The sequence below is a fragment of the Periplaneta americana genome, chromosome 9, assembly GCF_040183065.1.
Source record: "Periplaneta americana isolate PAMFEO1 chromosome 9, P.americana_PAMFEO1_priV1, whole genome shotgun sequence".
NCBI lineage: Eukaryota > Metazoa > Arthropoda > Insecta > Blattodea > Blattidae > Periplaneta > Periplaneta americana.
This window is the reverse complement of record NC_091125.1, coordinates 63,254,693-63,273,864: the sequence shown is the minus strand read 5'-3', so window position 1 is coordinate 63,273,864 and position 19,172 is coordinate 63,254,693. Positions and strand designations below refer to the sequence as shown.

Sequence of the window (19,172 nt, the reverse complement as noted above, 5' to 3'; positions counted from 1 at the left end):
ACCGCGCTAATTCTGAGCCACAGATGCGACCCAAAGAGACTCTAATTCCACGTCGCGTCGGTACCAATTTCTTACCTTATCCTGTCTTCCAACCATCTGTGGTGCAATCGGTCGAGTTCTTAACTCTGTAGTCGATTTTCAAAAGAGGACATGTCCAAAATAATAAAGTGTTGGAAAATCGCAAAAACTGTAACTAAGTTAACAAATTAAAATGTTCATATTTTTTTTCTAATTAGATCACTATGGGTACAATTCAAGATCAATGAACATTTTAATTTTTTAAGTCTATCATGGTTTTTTTTTTGCGATTTCTCAACACTTTGTCATTTTGGACGTGTCCCGTTTTGCAAATCGACGACAGAACTATAGTTCCAGTGAATCCGAGTTTAATTTTCAGCACGAAATTGATATTTTTCCTCGTGCTGGTGCATGTCCTTTGTCTTATGGTTGTTCCATATTGTTTTAAGTGGTTGTCTTGCGCCACGCAGACCATATAACTAAGGAGCCCCGCTATTTGTGAATGATGTGAATAGATAGGTATGTTTATTTCTATCTCTGTAGTTCCTGTTTCACTATTAAATGTTCGTATCAAAATAGTCATTGGCTGCACAGTTTCATTCACGATTTTTTTCAGACTTCTTAGGGGAGAGTTGGGTAGTATCGGACATCGGGTAATATCGGACAGTGCGTTTCTTTCATCTACCACCAAATGGTAGTACCTGAATGACATGATTACGTTTCTGTATGCGACATCACAGAAACGTAACCATGTCATTCTGGTACTATCATCTGTTGGTAGATGAAAGAAACTCACTGTCCGATATTACCCGATGTCCGATACTACCTATGGGTAGCTTTCCCCTACTCATTGCGCGATTAATCATACTATACACCATAATTAAAATATAAAATTCATGTTAATACAATATTTCACAACCAAGCGGTCTGTGGTTCAATTTTCGGCTTGGGAGATGGAAGATATTAATATTCCGTCCACGGGGCTGGATATTTGTCTCTTGTCATGTGTTGTCTCAGCGGTGGCCCTCTGCCGTGCTGACCACACGATCAATATGTGCCTGTTGAGCCACAGATTCAGGCCTTGGCCTATAGTCTTCTCTATCCTGCTTGGATAGGGGAGGTAAAACTGACAAAAAAAGAAGTTTAATAAAATTAATTAATAATTAATTAATGTCCGTCCTGTGGCTGTGCGGAAGCGCGTGTGCACTTCAGAAGCAAATAGTCCAAGGTTAGATTCCCGTAGTGGGCAATTGAAAAAATTTATGTTTTGTCCACGGGACCGGGTGTCCGTCGGCTCTCTTGTGATTATCCTATCCTGCGATGTCTCAGCGGTGGTCCTGCGTCATGACGATCCCATGTCCAGGGAGACTCGCATTTGTGAGATGTCTAATGTACGATCAAATGAATCTCCATCCTCAGACCTTCAGCCTGTCACGCAACGGTCCGGGTTCGAGTCCCAGTCAAGCCAAAAATCCATAGTGATACTTGTGGCGGACAAGGTGCATTTGGAGTTTTTCTCGGGGTTCTCACGTTTCCCCATATTAGACATTTACATAATTCTGTCAACACTTCTCCATTTCGTCAACATTTCATAGCATTCCCCGAACACCACGCACGGAGTGGGTTGACCCCTATGGAAAAGTGATGTCTACTCGAAATCTGGGTACACAGCGAATCTTAGTGTAGTCAACCGATATGGGTTTGGGAATGCATCTAGCTTGAGGGTTAGCGCAACAGATCTTGAAAGGTCGCAGTGCTGGGTTGTAATGCCCTCCCTCCCGAAATTCCATTTCATTCGTTCTCCCATCTGCAGTGCTGTGTAAATCGAACTAAAAGAGAAGGTCAAGTAGAGTAAGAAAGAACTAAGTTGTTAAAATTAATGCAGTTAAGTGTAAAATAAATGTAATTAAGAGTAAAGATTGTAAAAATAAATTTCTGTTGACTGGTGGTAATGTTTCACTCGTTGGTTACTTTTTCTTATTTGTGTTTTATCTTTAACTTTTTGTTCTAAGTTAATTGAAGGGCACAAAATGAAATGTAAGCTGAATGCGTAATCGTTTAAATTTCATATATCACTATGCTTGATAGATCGTATTATCGACTTGCACAACCTGTCCATCTTAGCAAGTTTGGTTTGAATGTACACAAAGATCTTAATACTTTGCAAAAATATTTATCTACGAAGTTGAAACAAATCGGTTGTCTTCCTGACTCATTCGCGTAGGCTGAATTAACTATTATCAAGCAGATAATGGTGGGATATCAATCGAAACTCTACACAAAAGCAAGATAGAGGGGGTTATAATTACGATATTTGGATATTTAAGAAATAGGACCCATTTTTTCATTGTGGCTCTTACCGGTATGCGCCGTATCAGTTTGTTAAAGGAGGGTTAGTGAGCGGGAGGGAGGGAATTGCCTTGTATCAGGTACCGTAGTCAAGTAACCGCAGCGCAAACTGTGTGCTGGCCATGTGGACAGCGAGATGGTACAGCTGCTCTGATTAGGAGTCTTGTGTGTTGCTATGTCTTAACTTTCTGATCACATTCTTGTGCCCTGTGTTTTATCAATGTCAACAATTATGATGCTGCAACACGATCTTCAATCTTCACCCAAAAATTACAGTGTGGAAAGGGTGAAAAAGGAACAGCAGAAAGGTATGTAAATAGATTGCTTTCTAGTAGGAACAAAGTGAAAGCAAGTGATGTTCCCGGTGCAACAAATGTTGAAATAGTGAAAGTCACTAGAGTGAAATTCTGCTGCCACATGTGTCAGTATTGCTAGTCTTTCATGTGAATTATTAAAATTGACATAACGAAGAACAAAATCAAATACACAGTTGTCTCTATGTATCTTTTTCTTTTTACGTTTTATTTTCATCTAACGTTTTAACTGTTCGTATACATATCGTCGGTTTACAAGCAAAACATATTAATTAAAAAATATTACATCTGAGAAAAAGGCGTTTAAACATTCTTGACAAAACTGAATTCTCAAAATATTATTTTTAATAAGTTGTTTCTCTTTATGTGTGTTTCATTTTCCAATTCTAACTTTATATACATACATTATATACATATTTTTCTCAGAAGTAATATTTTTGTCATAATGTGTTTTGCTTGTAAACCGATGATATTTGACTTCAATATTATCGCAGGATAATTGTGGAAGAATCTGTATGAGACAGGGACATACTGTAATGTTTTTGGATAAAACAATTATATAAAAGTGAGAGTTTTTAGTACCGTGATGTTTAAAATATAAGGATTTATAGAATATAAGGATATTTTTGTTTTGTTTACTAGAATAGGTCGAAAATAGAAACAATGATGATGTAATAATATAACCTATGTTACTCAGCTATACCATCATCTAACTCAGTGTAATCTTGTCACGAGGATTGCCAACTTTTTTTGAAAAAAAAAAAATATATATGGGAGACTAAGGAATCGACAGAATTTCACATAGAAAACAGACAAATTATTCGGTTCAGTTACTGAAAAACAACTTTATTCTACACTTCGGTAGCTAGGCTTAATTTAAGAGTATTTTGAGACAGATTTTGTCTCGCGTAATAGTTTAAATCAAGTGCAGTTTGCAACTATGGTTTGATTAGATGTTCGTGCTCCTATTTCGAACATCTGTTCAATTACTATTCATGAGATGAAACACACTCTTTGTGTTAGTATTACTATTTGGTGTGCTTAGAAAAAAACCAGCCAGTTTTTTTTTTTTTAATTTATAATAGGCTATTAATATTATTTGATTTCAAACGGGTGAGCATTAAAACTCATTTCTGGCAAGCATTACGTTCTGGAAAAACTGCATATTTTAATGCATTTTTAACAACAAAATTCATCGTATAAATCAGCGGTCATCAACTCAGAGCACCCTTGCGCTAGCATCTCTTACCCGCGGAGAACACACTGCACTATGGTGCAATCGTAGCTGCTAGCGGGTATGCTCTCTACCTCTTCCTGCTGCATGATGGGGCACATGGGACGGCTCCGCTTACTCTTTACCCATTTCAGCAAGTGCTGACGACCACTGGTATAAATCATAATTAATGGCAAAATCAAATGTTTGGAACTATAATTTCTAAATTATGCAAAAATAAGGGAGAAAAATGCTCGAAGAGAAGAAAAGTACGGGAGCCGGGAGTCTTAAAAATTAGAGACATAGTGGAGATCATGGTAGGCAACCCTACTTGTCCTAGTGCTCGACCTCCTGTCACTTAGCTTTCCCCTCATCTAATCCACTTTAACCTCGTCACATTTCTTAGCCTCCTGTATTTAGATATCTTCTCATCTTATTTACTCTTACCTTGTTTAAGTCCTCGTCTCCCGTCACTTATCTATCCTCTCATCTAATCCACTCTAACCTTGTTAGTCCTCGACTTGTTACTTAGCTACCCCTCATATAAGCCACTTTAATCTCATCACAGTAACTCACTATAATTTCGTCACAGTTCTTGGCCTACTGTCAGTTATTTCCTCGCCTAACCCACTATAACCTTGTTACAGCCTCCTCTAATTTATCTATCCTCTCATCTAACCCACTCAAATATTTTCACAGTCCTCGATTTGTGACTTAGTTTATCCTTTCTTCTAACCCACTCAAATATTTTCACAGTCCTCGATTTGTGACTTAGTTTATCCTCTCATATAACCCACTCTAATCTCGTCACATTTCTCAGTTTCCCTGCCCCTCATCTAATCCACTCTAAGCATGTCACAGTCGTCGACCTCCCGTCACTTATCTATCCTGTCGTCTAAACCACTCTAGCCTTGTTACAGTTCTCGACTTGTCACGTAGTTATCCTCTCATCTAACTCTAATCTCGTCACATTTCTCGGCTTTCCTGCCCCTCATCTAATCCACTCTAAGTTGTCACAGTAGTCGACTTTGTCACTTATCTATCCTCTCATATACTAAACCCACTCAAAATCCGTCACAATCCTCGGCCACCTGATAGTTAAAGTCTGTGTGATGTATCTTGTCTCACTGTGAAAAGAGAGAGAAAGGAGATATGTCTTACTTCGTCTGTATTGTTATGGCAATGGGGGAGTGGAGCTTTGCCGTCCGCACGTAATTATATAGGAAGGAGTAGATCTTACAATTGACTCATAAAGAGGTAAGCTGGTGTTTAACGGCCTGTACAAAATACATTACTTCGATGCTAAAATTTCAAAGGTGGCTTCTACCACACGACGAGCTCTGACATATTTCTTATCCAATTGTCCTGGCGAGCAATTGAGAGTCCAACTAGAGCCGAAAGTTCATAAAAACTGGAAATTCTCATTCTATAACTTAGTAGTATAAAACTTATCAGGATAATTACTATAACGTTGAAAACTTGTATGAAACTTCACAAGTGACAGTATTTCACTGTAATAGGATGCACCCAAAATTAACATTCACGTCGTCATTTTCAATTCCAGTCTATAAGACCCAATAGCCTATAAATAGCAGCTACTTCTACTACGTCCATGATGACCCTGGCAACAAAACTGTGTCCGGTGAACACACACGCCAAAGACGCGACAGTTTTGTCTTTCACTGTTGCCGTGCAGTTGCCAGCGAGAGAGGTTGACGACAAAATGTCGTTCAACAATTTGTCGCCTGTATACACATAGCCTTATATTGATTCTTTCTCAAAACCTTCAACAGCTGTTCGGAAACGTGTGTTTAAGGAAGAATGGGAGGAACAGTATTAAATTTTGTTGTGCACGTGGTGACAATGTAGATGTCTCGTGTGTTCTAAAATTCTTATAAATCAAACATCGGAAGACATTACGATACATGTCATATGATTGTCAAGAAATCATAGCTAGGCATGAACATATCCAATGTAATTGTAAACGGAAATGTATACAAGGATAAAAAAAATTTCTTTTAGTAGGGCTGGACGAGGCGAAAAAAAAAAAAACTAAGTTCAAATAATAGTTCCAGTACTAAAATATGATGAAATAAGATATGAGTCAAAGGGAATAAAATATGTCTCAATAAAGTTGCTAACATTATTTGTTCCGAATAATAATCTGATGGTTTTTAACAGTATGAAATTATCCACACGGAAAAAGGAGAAGAAGGGATATTGAAACACTATACGAATGAGAAATAAAATCAAAGTTGCCAGAACTCGAACCACGAACCGTTTGGATGGGAAGTGCATTCGTTATCCACAGAGCCACGACATCGGATGATGATGATGATGATGATGATGATGATTATCATCATCATCATCATCATCATCATCGTGTCATTAATGAAGCATTGTTATTTTCAAATGATACAATTCTAAACTTTACAAAGTTACAAGTGTTAATAAAATTTATGTTTTTAACTTACAAATACTGGATTAAATATATCAAATTCTTAACCCTTCTACATAAGAATGAATGAATACAAGGATTTATAGAAGAATAAATAAGTTAAATACGTATTAAGTTAATGTGAGGTTTAAATAAGTGAGTTGAGTGAAAGCGTGAGGGAGTCAGCCATCGATTTATTGAAACATAAAATGGCAATAGAGATCGAACAGTCCGCGAATGGACCAATTACTGCATCAGATTAGTGAAATGCTAGAAAGCGATCGGTTATCAGCAGGTAAATGATCCAACGTACAATTTACTGAGCGAGCGACTGTGCAGCGAGTGATGATTATCATGAAACGATTTAATAAGCGAGTGACTATCCAACTGGTTCAATTAATAATTTAGCGAACGAGTAATTGAGTCGGTGAACGATTTAATGACCGAGTAACTAGCGAATGATTACCTAGTGAGTGAATGATTTAATGAGCGCGAGCGCGTGACTATCCAGCAAATGTTTGAATCAGTGAATGATTTAGTGAGCGAGTGACTCTCCAGTGAGTGAATGAATGGTTGAGTTGGTGAATGATTTAATGAGCGAGTGTCTAGCCAGCAAGTGACTGAATCAGTGGATAATTCAATGAGCGAGTGACTACTTAACGAGTGAATGATTTAGTGAGCGAGTGACTATCCAGTGTGTGAGTGAATGATTTAGTGAACGAATGATTGAGTCTGTGAATGATTTGGTGAACGAGTGATTGAGTCTGTGAATGATTTAGTGAGCGAGTGTCTAGACAGCGAGTGATTGAATCTGTGAATAATTAAGTGAGGGAGTAGCTATCTAACGAGTGAATGATATAGTGAGCGAGTGACTATGCAGCAAACAATTGAGTCGGTGAATGATTTAATAAGCGAGTGACTGTCCAGTGAGTGAGTGAATGATTTAGTGAACGAATGATTGAGTCGACGAATGATTTAATGAGCGAGTGTTTAGCCAGGGAGTGATTGAATCAGTGAATAATTCATTGAGCGAGTGAATGGTTTAGTAAGCGAGTGACTATCTAGCAGAAACAATTGAGTCGGTGAATGATTTAATGAGAGAGTGACTATCCGCGATTAATGATCGAGTCAGTGAATGATTTACAGGTATTCCGAATCTCACCGGTCCGGTGGCATCAATGACGTCACGTTGCAGCGAAATAAGGAACAAAATTGCTGGATGGATCGATGGCTGTCATGGCGACTGTACAAGTTGTTGTCTGTTCTACGCTAGCAAAATTTTGCGAAATTTTCGTACTCCCATCTCGTTCAAAGAAAAGATAGCACAAACAATTTATTTCTTGAACCGGTAGTAATAACGGGTCCGTTGACATGTTCGCTCATAAGCCATTAACATATTGTTTTTACGTTGTGCTCATTACAAACAATACAGCAGAACACACCGCCATAACACAACAGTGTACGATTATTCGTCTGCTAATTCCCGCCCTATACAAGAACCAATCAGATTCACTGATGGCGGCTGATGGAGACTGCCACCACCTCTGCAAGTTGATGGCACCGGTGCGACACCGGTGGAGCATCAATGACGTCATGGGTTAATTCGGAACACCGTGATGCCATCGGATTGCTCACCGGTGAGATTCGGAATACCGGTACGCTCTTCGTGAGCGACTGACTATCCATCTTGTCACGATTGAGTCAGTGGATGAGTTAATGGAAGAGCAATTATCCCTATACTGATTTGAGTCGGTGAATGATTTAGTGAGTAAGTGACTCTCCAGAGAGTCATTAAATTTAGTGAGAAAGTGATTGAGTCAGTAGATGATTTGGAAAGAGATTGACTATAGATTATTTAGTGCGTCATTAGTCAGTAAATGATTTAGTGAGTTACCAGCGGGTGAATGAACCAGTGAATGATTTAGTGAGCGATTGACTGTCCAGAGAATAAAGTCAGCAAGATTGGGCCAGTGAGTGACAAAGCAAGTGATTGGATTCAGCTACAGTATTCTGGACTAGAGTGTGAATGAGTGAGTGATTGAACCAGTCAATCAGCATGTGAGTGGACTGATCGATTGCGCACGTAATAGTACACATAGACTTCAGTTTTCCTTATAGACATCTACAACGGCATTCCTTTGTAATGTTTTGTCTGTCTATTATCGTTTTGTCAGAGGCAGTTCGCATATTTTACTCATTCACATGAGCGATTCATGGTCACTTGCCGTCACGTTTAATTCAGCACAATTCTGTAGAATAGTATAAGCAGACCTAGCGGTTCTGCACACCATTAAATTACGATAAACAATCTAATAATCTTGGAAACAAGATTAAACGCTGCTGCTCACTAGTGAGCCACTATTGTTTTCCCTCCTCCCCATCTGGTATGATCTAGTCTAGTTTTTGTCATTGAAGTTAACTCGTTTCGAGCTAATCTCATGTTATCAGTCACCACTTTTTTTAATTAATAATGCAGGTTATGTTTAGCATGGATAAGCAAACGTAATTTCTGATAGGGCAAATATCGTAATAAATGTAAATTATATCTGAGTACATGCTCCTTATAACACCAGTTTGCTTCTGAAGTGCCGATATGGGTGATGCTATTATATAATCCATCCAATGTAAAACCAGTAACTTAACATAAATATGTATTACACCGCGCACGTATTCGACTAACTCTACTTTAAAAAAAATTCACTTATTTTACAACGCTTTATCAACTCCAATGATCATCTCGCGTTTGAGTGAAATGAAGGTGATAATGCCAGCGAAATGAGTCCAGGGTCCAGTACCAGAAGTAACCCAGCATTTTTTCTTAATGGGTTGAAGGAAAACCTCGGAAAAAACCTCAGCCTGGTAACTTGTCCTACCATGATTTGAACCCGAGTTTCATCCGCTCGTTGCACTGTCAGACATGCTAACCGTTACTCGACAGCGGTGAACTAACTCTACTCCAAAGTTGTTTTATTGCAACTTATTTACTTAAAATGTAACTTATTTTTCTCATTCATACGCTTCTGTGCGCAATATGAAATATTGCATCCAAATAAAATATTGACGACACACATTAAACAAAATATTTAAGCTTACTCAGCTATTTATTCGTTTTTGTCCTCGAATAAGGTGCTTAGGAAAATATTTGGGCTAAGAGGGATGAAGTTACAGGAGAATGGAGAAAGTTACACAACGTAGAACTGCACGCATTGTATTCTTCACTTAACATAATTAGGAACATTAAATTCAGACATTTGAGATGGACAGGACATATAGCACGTATGGGTGAATCCAGACATGCACATAGAGTGTTAGTTGGAAGACTTGAAGAAAAAATACCTTTGAGGAGGCTGAGACATAGATGGGAGGATAATATTAAAATTGACTTGAGGGAGATGGAATATGATGGTAGGGGCTGGATTAATTAGGGAGCGATGGATAGGGCGACAATGAACCTCTGGATTTTTTAAAAGGCATTTGTAAGCAAGTATTCGAGAAAGAGTATTTGTCATCATATTTGTTATGTATTTCCATAAGAAACTTTCATTTTCACATTATGAGGCAATGTCTATTACTGTAAGCAAGAATAAGATTACCTTTGCTATAAATTGTGAAATTACAATTCATGTACTCAAGTAAACATGTGACGTAAATAATTCTTTCTTCTTTCCCGCCCTGGGTAATTCGGATAGTGTTTACATGAAGTGCAGTTCTTATTTTGAATAGATGGATGAGCTCTTCAATTAGATATAAGAGAGGAGGTTATTCTCACTCCACTACTGTGACTACATATGAATTGGAATGCAATTTCGGGAGGGAGACATTGCGACCATTCAAGATCTATTGTGCTAGCTCTTAAGATAGGCGCGTTCCAAAACCCACACTGGGTGATTACAATAAGGTTCGCTGCGTACCTAGGTTTCGAGCAAGGAAAGCAAGGAACCTCACTCGTCCCTAAGCCAGCTTCCTCCGTGCGTCGCCAGTCAACGAATGCTATTGAATGATGTAAATGTCTAATATGGAGAAACGGGAGAATCCCGAAGAAAGCCCCAACTGCAACCTTGTCCGCCACAAGTATTACTAATGGATTTTTCAATAAAAAATTCCAGTCCTGACCGGGATTCGAACCGGACCGTCTGCGTGTCAAGGCTGAAGGTCTGAAACTCAGCCACCGTAGGGATCTACACTACACATATCTCTCCTGTTAACACTTATCACGTCACGTCTGCCAGTGGCGGCAAATAATAGTGGGCAAATATGATAAGAATACGTAATGAAATTCCAAACACTTGCGTTTCAAATTATTTATTTCTGTAATTTTGATTGTAATAAACAATACTGGGGGATAATAATAATAATAATAATAATAATAATAATAATAATAATAATATCCTCGAACTGAAGTTACATGCAGACACTTAAAATAAAATTGGCCTCATTAATGTTACTCCAACTTTTTACATGTATCCTCAAACATCAGAACCAACATATAAATTAAAACATGACTTCTACAGACCACTTTAAAATTTCAGTAGTTTATTGTTCACAGATACGTTTATATTGGGCTGAAAACTTGATGTACACAACCGGCGATGTGAAATTAAATGACGGTCAGTTAAATGAGACTTGCCATCACTCTTGATCCAGTATGTTTAATTTTGAGAATGTTTGTTGACATAGTAAAAAGGTTGCCCTGAATATTGAAATTAAACAACGGGAATTTCATATTACCTTCTAATTCGTCATTGAACAACTATAGTTTTTCATCATATTCAAGCAGAGAAACAAAATTCGAAAGACGATGCAGATTTGTTTAGCATCTCGAGCCTACCTTTTTCTTTCTTTTTTTTTTTTTTTTTTCTGGAAACTTGTTCGTACCGGTAGGCCTACATGCAAAAATATTGTCATTACGACTCAAAAAGTGTTTATACCCTACATTTTAAAGTCGGCTGTGTTCTATAAATTACTGATTACATTTGATTATTATTTTTTTCTTACCATCATCATCATCATCATCATGTCACAGATCCGTTCCGGTCACAATTTTCTAATAGCCGTTTTAGAGATCTTCCTTGTCTTGTTCCTCTAGGTTCATAATATTTCGTTATTCTTGGGAGACGTTCTCATGGTATTCGCTGGACACGCGCAAGCCGATTATTTTTATATTCATGAATTTTATCTAAAACTGTAGTGGCCTGGAAATGTCGGTCGACTTTCTGGCACCGTAGTACTGTCCCGAACTTACAGACGTATTCACATTAAAAATAAATTGCTGTAGAAAATGTGCAAGAATAAAGAGCCGATATTACACATGCCAACCCTCGGCTTGTAAGTAAGTGACATATCCATTCCGTGTACACCCCTAAGCACCTCAAAATTGAGAAATAAAATCGTTTTGCCTTCGTTCGCAAACGGGTCATGTATTTTTTCACGTCGCCCTCGGTAGCGTAGTTGGTATAACGCTGGCCTTCTATGCTCGAGGTTGCGGGTTCGATCCCGGTCGAGATCGATGGCATTTAAGTGTGTTTAAATGCGACAGACTCATGTCAGTAGATTTACTGGGATGTAAAAGAACTCCTGCGGGATGAAATTCCGGCACACCGGCGACGCTGATATAACCCGTGCAGTTGCGAGCGTCGATAAATAAACCATAATTTAATTCTTTATTTTTTCACAAACAGACTGTGTTTCCTGTTCAATTTCACAAACCTGTTTCTCCTAGTCGACAGATACTAGAGCCTGTTATCCTGAAAAGAAAAGTAGAAAGTGTCGAAAGAAAGAAGCCACGACCTACATCTCACGTTTAACTAGATACTAGATAGGCCTATCAAGTTGAAAAGTAAGTTGAAGTTATAGCCTACGTATTTCCCCACAAGTTTTTTTCTTTACAACAAATCAGTTTTTTCGTCATGTTGCTTATGCAGTTGCCTTTTATATTTAATTTTCTTAAATTACCATTCAAAAGATGCACAGGGTACATAAATCTGTTATACTTACCCAAATAATAAAATTGACTTTATTTTTCTGATTCAAAGGACACATTCTACAATCCCAAAGGTAATACATTTGATGAGCCACCGGATAGCTAAGACAGTAGGCACGTTTGCCCTCTGATCTTTACCTGCGCTTGGGTGTGGGTTCGATTCCCGTTCAGGCTGATTATCTTGTAGTTTTTTTCCGAGGTTTCCAAACTGAAAGGCGAATATCAGGTAATTCCGTAGGGAATTTTATCTCACCATACAACATATCCGTATCACCGATTATATAAATGTTAAATAACATAGTAGTTGATACAGTATCGTTAAGTAACAAACTAAAAAAAAAAGACGACTGTCTTTATTTATGAATTGTACTGTTGAAGTAGATATATATATATATATATATATATATATATATATATATATATTTGCAGATTTACACAAGTACAGTACCTGTATGTATCCTAATAATTGTATGATATTTTTCCATTTAGAAAATTGACATTGAAAAGTCTTATAGATGTCAATTGTATAAGTTGTTAGCATTTCATTTAAGTCTCAAAATAAATTCCTTCTTTTCATTCTAAACCAGGGTTTAAGCTACAGTCGCAATTGTGAAATTTTGCGACTCGACTTCTAAAAATGCGACAGACTTTCAATGTAAATGTGCAAAAATGCGACAACCACATAAGACTTGAAAAAGTTCCAGAAACGAAGATTATTATTAATAATGGAGAAAATGCGATGCGATGTGCGTTTCGGTATCCCTGCTTAGGAGTACCACCTGCTTTAGGGACTTAACTGCCCTCTTCAGGTCAGGGTGTCACAAGAGGTGATAGGTGTCGTTGTGTCCGAGAAAAGAATGGGAAACAAGCTGACGTACGAAGCGTTGTAGATTGATGCCCAGTTACCTGTACATACAAAGTTATCTATGATTTAACGTGCTTACATGTTTAAAATGAGTTTCCGAAACAGCAGTTATCTGTGCTTCAACTGGTAACTGTGCTTCGGCCTGTAGTTACCTGGCTGTTAGTACTGATTCGAACAAATACCGACATGCGACGCTACTACATTACTGTTTTGTAAACTATAATAAACTATAATATAATTTTTGGGTTCAATCATTTATGGGGACAAGTATGATTTTTAAAACTTCCACAATTTTCATCCAACATTTTGTGAAATTTAAACATAAACAGATCTACAATATACCATCTGTACAAAATTTGATACAGTACTATTAGAGCTAATAGTTTTGAAATTATATTCTTTAAATATATTTTATATTGACATCACTAAAAAGGCTCTTTGCTTCAAAGTTTTCAAAAATTTTAGTTCATATTTGCTTAGAATCTTGAGGATAGTTTGGGAATAAAAATTAATTAGCTTTTTGGGCTCAGTCTAAATAGAGAGACAATAATTTTTTTAACTCAATGAATTTACCATTACAGCATATTTAATCTTAGTGCAATATGAATATTCCCCCAAGGAACTTAATATTAATATTTTATGCAAATGCTAATTCAGTTTTATTTATCAACATTTAATTGACCTCCTTGAGAAGTTTAAGACAATATAACAATAACTGTTGTGCAAGGAGAACTTTTTTATACAATAAACTGTATAAAATTTTAGAGTCGAGGAAACAGCATTAAAAAGACAAAAAAACATTTCTCTCGACTCATGCACCGTATGTTTGGTCACACTTGATTATATGATTAGATTATTTAAAACAGTTACAGGTATACCTACTGTAATTGCGATCACAAAAACAAAGAAGTGAATTTTCTTAATTTGTCAGCATTATTTCACGACAGTGCCCCCTTAAATGGTAGTTGCACCTGTGATGTCTTGTCTGAAATCAATTTCTCTCATCTCCAGAATAATGTCTATATCTGTGTTTGTGTTGTTTCGTACTGACGTTTGACATTTTTTTACAAATATATATATATATATATATATATATATATATATATATATACTTATTAAGCACTGTACTTCACCGCCATGTTCATTATATAAAAACTGAACCTTCTACTCATCATTAAAATCTTTATTGTAATCTCGCTTGAGATCGGTTACGGTCTGCAACATTGTATATGATGTACACCCTTTCTTACTGTTGTAGTAACAATGTGCCTGAGAAAGAAAAGCGCCGCGCCTAAGGAGAGAGCTTAAAAAAACTCGCGCTCGGAATTATTAGTAAGCATATAGCATTCCTGCTGTAGACCTGCACAAGTCGAAATTAGAATAACTGCTTAATACGCAGTCTCTATATGTACGCGGTTTACACGCGGCTCCTTGAAGAGCATCTAGTCGGGATTTTACTTTAATAATAATAATAATAATAATAATAATAATAATAATATAAACATAATAATATAACAAAATAGTAATAATAATAATAATAATAATAATAATAAACTTTTCGCGGAGTGCCCTAGTACTATTTTATTTACTACACCCTTATGTTATGGCAAAGCAAAAGTGACAGTGGCGATTGTTTTGGAGTTAGTATTGACAAAGCCTTCAGTGCTTAGACGACTTACTATTTCAGTTTAAACTAATGGTTAATGAGAATATTATATGAGCAATATAGAGCAGCTCTTCAGGCTGTGAGCAAAGGAAGAAGAGAGCAGTCATTTTCCGAAAATTTTTCTATTTGAGACAATTTTCTACAGAAATTCTCCTTCACACTCTACTGGCTTAGACTAAAGAATTAGTATTCTTATCGATAACATAAAGTTGTAGTTTTACAAACTGGACTTCTTAAATTTTGAAAGCTCATCTTACTCTAATCATTCAAGAAGTAGTTTGTCCTTGGACCGTCAAGTTATTCTAGCTATTACTGATCTTGGATTTCTTGCAAAGCTTGCATGCTGGAAGACAGATTTACGAAGTCCTCTGCGGATTAATGATGGCGATATTTTCGTTCCATAATTTTTCCCCAATTGCTGAGGTCAGTTCTGATACTATTCCTTTTTTTTTTTTTTTTTTTTTTTTGGCTATGTGCACCAATTTTTTTTTTTTCAAAACACACACCCTTTTCGCCACAATCATGAACACACCCCACCATAACAGCAAACCATAAGATAGCGCAGGATCTCACTAGGCTTTGGAGAATGACGGACACCACGTGGAAACTAGTCAGCCAGATAATTTACTATAATATTAACACAGTAAAGCAGTTATTACTTGTTCAGTGACAAAAATATTCTTTTCCATTTGAATGATAAATCAAGTCGGGTGAAGTGCGACATTGTAAATTTGTTTATAGAACAGTAAGAGAATAAATATAAATTACAGAACTTTATAAATTAAATTTCATAATAAATTATACGATCTTAAAGAAATACAGTTGATTGTTAGACAACTGCTGTAACAAAAAATTGGAAGAAAAAGGAAAAAAATAAACAGGTGCAAAGCTTTATTATGATGAATATCTTTTACGTAGAACTATTTGTGGGTGAGGTCACCTATAGACAGGGGCATAGCAAGAGAAACACGAGGACAACAAGGTGAATATAAGGAGAACAAAGAGGGAGTTGCATTTTTATGTGAAGTTCATTTCCCAAGTTACGTTCCACGTAAAAAGAATTCTTGAGCTCTTCCAATCAACGGTTTTATTATAAATGTTTTAGATTAGAAAACAAAGAACGGACGTGGCAAAATTTTCCTTTGTTAACCGTACAATAGTAGACTGGAACAGCTTACCTGCGGCAATCTTTCAGGGTGGTCCTCTTAAAATCAATACATTTAAGGAAAGGTTGAGAAGATTGAACTGAAAATTTAATTGGAGATGCAGTGTATTATTTAATTTGTCATGTAATTAATTGAGTTGATATATAATTAATTAAGTTGATATGTAATTAATTAAGATGATATGTAATTTAGTTGATATGTAAATAAATTAAGGTGATATGTAATTAATTAAGGTGATATATAATTAAGTTGGTATGTAATTAATTAAACATTAAATCCAGACGTTTGAGATGGGAAGGGCATGTAGCACGTATGGGCGAATCCAGAAATGCATATAGAGTGGGAGACCGGAGGGAAAAAGACCTTTGGGGAGGCTGAGACGTAGATGGGAGGATAATTTTAAAATGGATTTGAGGGAGGTGGGATATGATGATAGAGACTGGATTAATCTTGCACAGGATAGGGACCGATGGCGGCCTTATGTGAGGGTGGCAATGAACCTTCGGGTTCCTTAAAAGCCATTTGTAAGTAAGTATGTAATTAATTAAGGTGATATGTAATTACTTAAATTGGTAATAGTTGGGTGAAATAGAAGTAGGTTTATTGCATCTATTTATAGATTTACGTTTATTTTATTTCATTTCTTTTACGTTTATTTTATTTTATTTCATGTAATTGTAATTATTGTATATTATAGTGATACTACCACCGGGTGTATACCCAATTGTAGTGTTAATAAATACATACATACATACATACATACATACATACATACATACATACATACATAATATTTTAAAACAGTATATAAAACAATACTAGGGCAATAGTTTATAAAATTCTGGCAGAAAATCATGAAAATCACAAAAATATACGTTTAACGTAATAATAAACACACGCATTTATATAAAGTAGCACTTCTCATCTCATGTATGACATATTAACTAAGAGAAAATTAATTTTAACGTTGAATTTCTTTATGCCACATATAACTTTTAATTTGTTTGTACAGCTATACGGACGATCCACTACTGTTATACGTAAAAAAAAATGTGCGATCTGTTGACTACGCATCACTTCAAAACTCCTGATAGTATTGACAAAATTAACTTCAAGTGTGAGGAATAGTTTAATGTGTCCGGAAGCATGCCTATCACTGCGCGGGTGTTCGTTTATAGCCTCTAAAGTCTGGGTCGTTAAACGAAGAATTATTACCTGACCTTCACGCTGCAAACTTAATAGTGTACATATGGGTTTATTGCCATATAAAGTAATTCCAACAAAGGGCGAGTTCAGTTTTGCTCTATATTTACCACGAGTCCTTACTCTTTTGGACTCATTATGTTCATGAGACGCAGCCGCCTATAGTTGTTAACTTTACCTAATTTGCCTTGTCTTCAGCCGCTTTTACAGGAAGCAAGTAAAATGCGAGGCAATCCTGCAAGCAATTTGCCAGTACACTTTCTTAAGTGGTAAGGTAACACCTGTCGTCAAAAACAAATTTTTTCTCTTCTCTGTCAAAATGTTTAGTAATATTAATACAGATTTAGGCGTGCAAAATTAGAACGTGACAGCGGAATTCTAAGATCACAACCCATCGATTGGGGAGAAAGGTCCAAAGTCTTGGTTGTGTTTTCATTATTATATATACAGTACTAAATATTTTCGAAATGATTATAGCGTCAGTAAAAATAAGAAAATATAGTCTAGTGTTAAATTTGCAAATTGCAAAATACTACGTGAATTCTACTTTGTCACAAGAAGAAGGCCGGATAATTGAGAGGCCGGATTACTGAGGGTCGGATTAGTAAGAGTATAGTGTATATTTTTAAGGGTGTTTTGTCGGACTTGGACAATCATAGGACGCATAATGGGCCAATGTAAATAAGTGCAGGGATCCGTCCTGGGTCCGGCCCTCGAAAAACCGAGCCAGACCTCAATAATAATTGATTAGGCCGTTTAGGTACAGAACGAAGTAAATAATAGGCAGAAAGAGTAAAGTGTTTTCTGATATTTCCTCGAAACTCCTTTTCTATTACTTTCCTTGTAACGCTTTAAAAATTTTCAATTAATATAGCAAGCAAGTTGCGTTTTTTTTATTCTCCCCGAATGGATGTTAAAAACTCAAACTCTACCCCTGTGTGTGTACGTACTGTACATCTTGATGTCCGCGTCTAGGTAGGTACGTCGTGTAATTGAGTATGCTTGATGAAGTGAACGTTTTATATGTGAACAATAGTCAGTGGTGTAAGTTGTTGAAGAAGACTCATATCATTTTTAAGTACCTAATTTATATGTTTTTTTTTCCACTACTTATATGTAAAGATGGCTTTGTTTAGTCCCTCATAGCAAACTAACCAACGAATTTAATTCAAGAGTGTTGTTTTATGTACTGCTCATATTTCATTCACTCTTAGAAATGCATTTAAAATGTAAAACAATTTTATTATTATTATTATTATTATTATTATTATTATCATCATTATTATTATTAGACTATTATTATTATTATTATTGTTGTTGTTGTTATTATTATTATTATTATTATTATTATTATTATTATTATTATTATTAAACACTTTTACTAAACAGGTATTACTTAGAAGACAAAGTATTTCATTTACAGAAACAAAATTTTTAATAGTACTTATTACATGGATAATTTGTTATGAATATAAAACCAACGCAAGAAAGAGAAAAAGAAGTTACAGTGCAATGTCTTATCTGAGGTGATTTCTTAACAATGCAATCGAAACTTTCAATGCAAGTAAACAAACATTGGTATAGGTCTCGCAAGGTACGGATTACCGACGGAAGGAATGCGAATCAAACACTGCGATAAGGAAGAGCGGGCGAGAGGAAAGGTCACGAGATAACTTGTATGATATTAAAGAGTACAGTCGGTTATGTTATGTCTATTTAACGACGCTCGCAACTGCAGAGGTTATATCAGCGTCGCCGTATGTGCCGGAATTTTGTCCCGCAGCAGTTCTTTTACATACCAGTAAATCTACTGACATGAGCCTGTCGCATTTAAGCACACTTAAATGCCATCGACCTGGCCCGGGATCGAACCCGCAACCTTGGGCATAGAAGGCCAGCGCTATACCAACTCGCCAACCAGGTCGACAAGAGTACAGTCGGAAGAGAAATGACATCGATAG

General features: G+C 36.4%; 1 protein-coding gene across 1 annotated transcript in view; it reads left to right on the top strand.

Annotated features, from left to right (window-relative positions):
- The first annotated feature begins 2,445 nt into the window (after positions 1-2,445).
- Positions 2,446-19,172, top strand: part of LOC138706007 (sialin-like) — a 47,392-nt gene continuing 30,665 nt past the window's right edge. The window contains exon 1 of the mRNA XM_069834885.1: positions 2,446-2,675. Within this exon, the coding sequence (XP_069690986.1) occupies positions 2,588-2,675 (88 nt within the window). The 5' untranslated portion in view covers positions 2,446-2,587. The remainder of the gene's footprint in view (positions 2,676-19,172) is intronic.